The sequence below is a fragment of the Triticum dicoccoides genome, unplaced genomic scaffold (assembly GCF_002162155.2).
Source record: "Triticum dicoccoides isolate Atlit2015 ecotype Zavitan unplaced genomic scaffold, WEW_v2.0 scaffold172284, whole genome shotgun sequence".
Taxonomy (NCBI): domain Eukaryota; kingdom Viridiplantae; phylum Streptophyta; class Magnoliopsida; order Poales; family Poaceae; genus Triticum; species Triticum dicoccoides.
In genome coordinates this window covers 1-7,037 of record NW_021222006.1, presented here as the reverse complement: position 1 = coordinate 7,037, position 7,037 = coordinate 1, and the positions used below count along the sequence as shown (strand labels likewise).

The 7,037-nt window shown below is 42.4% G+C and overlaps 1 protein-coding gene and 1 long non-coding RNA gene across 2 annotated transcripts; both read right to left on the bottom strand.

Annotated features, from left to right (window-relative positions):
* Positions 1–43: 43 nt before the first annotated feature.
* Positions 44–1,114, bottom strand: LOC119344534 (protein FAR1-RELATED SEQUENCE 1-like). Its single transcript, XM_037614932.1, has 2 exons — positions 254–1,114; positions 44–176 (listed from the first exon to the last, which is right to left on the bottom strand). The coding sequence occupies exons 1-2, from the start codon at positions 724–726 to the stop codon at positions 149–151; spliced, it is 501 nt and encodes a 166-aa protein (XP_037470829.1). The 5' UTR covers positions 727–1,114; the 3' UTR covers positions 44–148.
* Positions 1,115–2,400: 1,286 nt separating this feature from the next.
* Positions 2,401–3,492, bottom strand: LOC119344535. The gene is made up of 3 exons (XR_005166714.1): positions 3,282–3,492; positions 2,553–2,642; positions 2,401–2,476 (listed from the first exon to the last, which is right to left on the bottom strand). It is a non-coding gene; the product is annotated as an uncharacterized LOC119344535 (long non-coding RNA).
* Positions 3,493–7,037: the final 3,545 nt, after the last annotated feature.

Sequence of the window (7,037 nt, the reverse complement as noted above, 5' to 3'; positions counted from 1 at the left end):
TTACATACGGCCATTTTGCACTGGAACAATCAAAGTGCGTAAATGACAGAGAAGCACAGACTTGAATGGATTGATTTCCACTATACCAAGTCTACACAAAATGACTAAAAATAATTATTCCAACATCGCATCAGTGAGACCACCACAACTACTTATTTTTGTGATGCTCTTTGGCCCTGTAAAGAGTAACAAAACCATGTTAGTACAACTTCAGAAAGGGCATGAACAAAATTTTCATGGTTCGTCACTTTACCTCTTTTTCTTTTGGGTCACGGTCTGCTTCGAGCCCCTTTTCAATCTCTTACCACTCCCTTTTGTTTTTGCTACATCTGGTGGGTGAATGTTGATCACAGTTGGGAATGATGTTCCAACGAAGGATTCAAATTCTTGAACTTTACTTTGCTCACTAACTGTTCCCTCCTGCCCCAATTGTGTGTAGGCATCACCAATAGCCTTGTGAAGATATCTCATCTTCTCCTCACTATGTTTTGCGACATGAAATGCCAGGCTGAAATTTGAACATGTTTCCGCGTACAACTTCTTTATGACAGGTGGAAGACATGTAGATGACCCTTGTAGCTCATGGTCGTTGGCATCATAGGCAAGGTGTCGCGCAGCCATTTTAGTCCACCTATGTAGCACATATTGACTAGGAATTTCATTACAACCCTCATTCTTTAGGACAACAATGATGCGACGGCAAATGATACCCAAGGATTCAAACATCCTACAAGAACAGTGTGTTTCCTTAGTGCTAGTGTTGAAACTAACTTGTCTAACCTTGCCACTGTTGCTGCTAATGCTGATGGTGCGGAGCTCACCAATCTGCGTGATTGTTTTGACATGACAATAATCCCTCGCTGCTAGCACCTGACTCTGAAATTCAGCAAAAACCTCATGAGTATACACTTCTCTACCATGACTCTCGATACTCCAACAAGTCTTGAGTATAGGCAGTGTATGAAGGCTAGCATTATCTTCTTGTAATTCTTTTTGCCGTTGTTCCTCCAAAGCTGTTTCAAATCTGACCCAAAATTCAATCAAGGCAAGGTTCCGGTTAGTAAAGTGTCTGAAGAATGTATTCTCACTCTCAGATCTTGATGTGGTACGCAAGATTCCGCCAAGGTGGAAATCAGTAAAATATGCCGGAATCCATGATCGTCGTAACTCATACTTCTTCTACAACCATGTATTATCATCTAGCCCGAAATCATTAATTATTGAACACCATTTTGACTCGAACTCGTTTGGTGTCTCTGATCCCCAAACACATGACATAAACTGTTCATGGAAATCTGGACTATTTTTTAGGGTCGCACCAACTTTTTCCGTAAGCTTCATGAGGATGTGCCACATGCAAAGTCTATGTATAGTGTTCGGGAAAACATGTTCTATCCCTATTCTCATGCTTTGATCATCGGTAATGATTAGCTTAGGTGCAACCCCACACATTGCTTTTAAGAAAGTCTTGAACAACCATATATAAGATTCTTGCTTCTCATTCCATAAAAAAGCAGCACCAAATGTAACACAAGATTTGTGGTTGTTAACTCCAGTGAAAGGGGCAAACACCAAGTCATACCTATTAAAGCGGTATGTGGAGTCGAAAGACACCACTTCACCAAACAATGAGTAGTTTTTTCTGCATATACTATCGGCCCAGAAAATATTTGTAAGTTTATCATTCTCATCGAGTTGGTAATCAAAGTAGAAGGCTGGATTGGCAGCTTGCTTATTCTTCATGATATCTACTATTATCTGTCCATCTGCTCCCTTAATTGCTCTTTTAAAATCACGGTGGCAGTTTTGTAAATCACGCTTTGTGCAACCTACATTTGCTTGGCCCCCCTTCTCTACACTAAGCAAGCGATATGCTGCAGATGTGCCAACCAATGCCTTATGACATGTAAGTAATTTTGTCCTCAACTCACTACTTACTTCTCTCTTTGACTTAATGAGATGTCTCTTACTTGGCGAAATAAGTTGATGCGTATGCGATTGGACAAATCGGGCAACCTCGTATTTGCCGTCATCTTGCCTTTTGAATCCGATCATAGCCTCACAACCACACCTGCTTAACTTGAAGTTCCGTTTAGGCTTTATCCTTTCCTCATCTGTGGCCACCTTTCGCCAACCTTCCCTTGCACAAACAAACCTCTTCCACACTGGTACACCCTGATCATCTTTGTGTGTTGTCCATGTGCGGACCAAGAACCCAACCTCATGAGCATACATTTTGTATAGTGCCATGCCCTCTTTCCAGGTGTCAAACTTCATGCCAATTACGGGCTTTAAGTTATCATCACACTCAGGCTCATATGTTGACCCCTTAAAATGCAATATAACAGCGGTTTAGTTCATGAACTAAAGCTCGTGCAATCGACGTGAAAAAAACACTTACACAAAACGGAAGACTGGTAGTTCTTTTTGGCATGTTGTAGGTATTTTCATCATTTCCCACCAACTGGATCATGCCCTACCAATTTGAGGTAAAAAATCAATCAAGTCACAAAATAATGTGCCATACATAACCAATGCAACACGTTAATTACCACGGCAGAGCTGCTGGCATCATCTTCAACTCCCATTGCCGTAGTTGACCCAATACTTAGAGCAGCACTTGCCATTGACTCCATGGTTACCTGTTTTCATGCAAAAAAATGACAAAACATCACATACATGTCCAAAAGTACAGAACTGGAGTAACCTACAAGAAAGCAGCACTTATCAATATTTTAAGTCAGAGAAAAGCAACAATATGATTGCGGAAAGACAAATTGGGGAGCACTTTTAAGTAGTAATGCCAGAGAAGGTTCAATCAAACATTGTTAAGGCCTTTCCATTTAACATGAAAAAATTTAAATGGATACCAAGAACATCTTTAGTCGCTTCAGAACAGATCCCCTCGTTGATTTCGTGAAATACATGTCTAGAACATCACATGAGCAACTAGTAATTAATACAATCTTGCCATGTATGAAGGCTCCCAGGTAATAGTTTGATCACATATCAAGTCTCTTCATCCACAAACCTTTTTATAAAATTAGCAAGCGTACATGAAAATTATACACAAACCAGAACGGGTCCCTTCATCTATTTTCCACTGTCGGGTTTAATTAGTGGCATTTTTTCCCCATTATAACTGCACGTCAGGCATCAATTTAGTGCTCATAATATTCAGTTTCCCAAATGCCACTAGATTCAAACAAATCGGTGAAGCTTGAGGATTGAAAAAATAGACAGCATGTGCATAACAGAAGAACAACATTTGGTGCTCATACCGTGGATCCTTTAGCAATAAAAAGACGATGGCTGGCTCCTGATCAACCGCGGCATTGATATCCCCAGAGATGCAGCGCCGTGTCGCTAGGTAGCCGCAATCGCGGCGAGCCGCCGACGGACCATGTGATTTGGGGCGCTCGCGCTTGATGTCAGAGAGAGAGGGGGGAGGGAGAGAGGGAGGCAACTCGCACAAATTTGTCTCAAGGGAGGGAGATTGGTTCTTGAGCTCGCTGGGCCATAACCCTAGCTCGCGGCGGCGGCTGTGCTGGTACAGGAGATGGAAGGGGAGGGAGACGACCTTGAGTGCGGGCGGAGGTCAATTTGCTTGATTTACCTATGCTGTAAGGACTGTTTTGAAAATGTACCAGCAGGCCCATCTTCTAACCGATCCTGTCCCTGTCTTTTGCATCCAATGGCCCATATGTCGCTGGTGCACTCGGCGCACCAGTTCGCTCGTTTCACCAGATACATTCTCTTGTTGAACCATCCTCACCGCCATTGGCTCTTTATCTTCTGGTGAAAACAAAATATGAGTTATTACTATATTGTATGTATATGTGCCATGGCAGAGAAACATACTCCCTCCGTCTCATATTATAAGATGTTATTACAAGGAAAATACAGAGGAGCTCTTGGTGCTCCACTCCCCTATATGAATATTAATTTCAAAAAAATATCACTAAATTTCAAAAAACTTGGAAATTGGGGATATCAAACATGGGTGTCTGATCTACTTCTGTGTGAAGTTTCGTGAAAAAATACCAGGAAATGTATCCATGGTGAAGAAAATATAGGCTGACCTACGATACATCCAAACAGTTCTTTTTTCTACACATGATTTTTTTGTCTTTTTACTGAGAATGCGCTTCCTGGTATTTTTTACGAAACTTCACACATGAGTAATTGGGCATCCATGTTTGATATCCCCAAATTCCCTTTTTAAAAAAATTCCCCGATTTGTTTTTCGGATTTAATACTCATATAGGGGTGGTGCACCCGAGAATCATCTCCCGTTATTACAACCAATATGTGAATATACCGGTTGTAATAACATCTTATATTATGAGAGTAATAAATTCTGCAATGCACGTATAGGTGATATAGGAATAATTTTGTTCTCAAAAAAACTAAGTACATTTCTTTTTGTAATTGTCGTGTGTGTTTTGAGAAGAAATTTTACAAACATTTCAAAATTTTATTGCATGGTAGTTTTTTGGTTGCTCTCATGGTAACTTTTTATGATGGCAAGTTCACATGTGTTCCCATATCAAATTTGCCATGATTTTTTATTAGGAAAACAACAAAATTTTGCTATATTGCCATGTGTCCAGTACAAATTATTCTACAATTTCTATTATCACAATAGCTTTTTTTTCTTAATTTACAATGTGACCATGCTTCAATTTTTTTAAGTTGCCACATGACCTATTTTTGTACAAATATATATACTTGCCATGTTCAATGAGATATTCTTTTCTAGCTTTAATTTCTAAGCCATGACAAATTTGCATTGCAGAAGCAAGGCTAGTTTTACATCCATGGCAAATTACTTTCCCGGCCCATCGATAGTTTTACATCCATTGCAAATTTCAGCTCCATGGTAAAAAAAATTAGAGACATGTCAGTTTGTTTGCTGCTCACACAACAATTTTTTAAAAGCAATGGCAAATTTAAACAATACGACAAACTCTCTTGTTTTTTCTAACTATGCATGCATGTACATATGAAACCATGGATATGTGGCAATTTATTACTTAGAAGCATGGCAACTTTTGTTTTTTACATTTGTGTCCGTTTTTAATCCTATAGGCATGTTAACTGCCTATATATGTGAATTGTCCTGATTTTTTTTTGAATCCATGGCTATGTTGTGGTAGTTTTTTTAAAGGATGGCGGCCTTTGTATGTTTTTAGCTAAATAACTCGGGTGTAAAATATTATTCCCTTCGGTCCATATTAGTTGTCGCTCAAAATGATGTATCTAGCACTAAAATATGTTTAAATACATCTATTTGAGCGACAAGTAATATGAATTGGGAGGAAATAGTTTTTTTAAAAGCCCGGTATCTTATGGTGCTCAAATTAAACTTTTTGGACATTTTTAAACACTTCTTTGGGGCCATTTCGTTTTACTTGGCACATCCTATTATTTACTCTCTCTGTCTCTGTCTAGATACATTTGTATCTAGATAAATCTAAGACAAGTAATTTGAGACTAAGGCGATATTAGCCGGTAGATTTTGTCGTGAGATTATCCCATCTTGCTCCCATCTCCCCCGCCCTAACCCTCCCGCACCGCCACCCACGAGGTGGCCGGGGAGGGCTCACCGATCTCCTTTGCTAGGCCCCCTTCTCCTCCCTACTCCTCCCTCGCCGCCGCCAGAAGGTGCACCCGAGGCGAAGCCCAGCCGTTACCAGCAGCAATGGGGCCTCGGGGTTCTCTCGCCTGCTAGGGGTCGGCACGGCCGACGCTTCGGGCCAGGGCGTGGCGCGGGCTGGGCGCTATGGTGGAGGTGCAAGAGGATGCAACATCGCTGCTCCTCTGCAGCTGGTGGCATGCACCTAGGCGCCAGGGACGGCGACGGACAGCACGACTAGATCTGGCCGCAGGCGGCGAGGGCCAAGGGCGGCGTGAGCTGCGGGCGTCCCCCTGGTGTGGCTGTTGGTGATGGTGGCGCAGTAGCGGCTGTTGGAGTCCGGTTATCCAGTGGATGGTCGGTGGGTGTGCTTGGCTGGAAAAGAGGTGGTTGGCCTTGCTGTTCCTCAAGCTCCAAAACATCGATCTAGACACCGATGGGTTCCAGTCTTCCCCTCGGAGATCTCAGCTTTTGGCACTTGGCGCCACTGGATATCTAGATCGGAATTGATCCGGTCAGGCGTGCCCTCATCTTCGGCCAGAGAGGCTACATGAGGGCGTGGCGCATAGCTTTGCTGCCTTGTTGGTGCCATGGGACATGTCTAAGTATAGTTTTTCACGGTGTTGGTAGTGGTGAATAAAGTCATGGTGGCTGCGATCGGAATCTGGTAATGTCGGAGGGCAGTTTTGGTTGCGATGAAGAATGGCAACACATGTTTTTCATGTGTGTCGGGTGTTGAGGGCTTGTAGCGGCAGCCTTGGCAGCAGGGGGCGACAACACACGTGGACAACATTTTCTAGTGGTGCTTCTCGAGTGCCAGCCGCGATTTCCAGAGTGAAAACTCATGGTGGCCTTCATTGGTTGTGCCTGCTAATGGCCTTGCTGAAGGCATTGCTTTTGGGATCTTAGACTTTCTCCAAGGTGAAAACTCATATCCTTGATCGGAAGATGGCAACGCTTGTACATTATTTCTTTTTTTGAGGTGTCATTTTTGGAGAACCTCTTTTGCGGTCCGGGTATTGTCTTTGGTGGTGGTTAGAGTGCTGCTGTTGTGAGTGTTTCGTCACTGCGACTGGTCTTTGTTTTTATACTTCTCTCTTTTTTATTTCGTTCTTAGTTGTGTGCATCCTTAATGCCTTTCGATATCTTGTCAGTGTAGAGGTTGGGTGTAATTGGTATCTTCACGATATTAATATACTCCTTTTATAAAAAAATGTCATGCAGGGACTATCGTGGTTCTAAGACTGACAGTAGAATGGGGGTAGGTATGAGGAGGCAAGATCCTAGCTATGGAGTAGTTGTACACACGAGTTTTACGAGTTCAGGCCCTTCTCGGAAGAAGTAACAACCCTACGTCTCGGTGCCCGAAGGCGGTCGACTGAATTATATGTGTGTGTGT

What these genes read in the sequence shown, in the direction of transcription:
- LOC119344534 (XM_037614932.1), bottom strand. Translation starts at nt 726, where the DNA reads ATGTTTGAATCCTTGGGTATCATTTGCCGTCGCATCATTGTTGTCCTA. An exon ending in GTGACCCAAAAGAAAAAGAG is followed by an intron (nt 177 to 253) that starts GTAAAGTGACGA and finishes TACTCTTTACAG; the next exon opens with GGCCAAAGAGCATCACAAAA.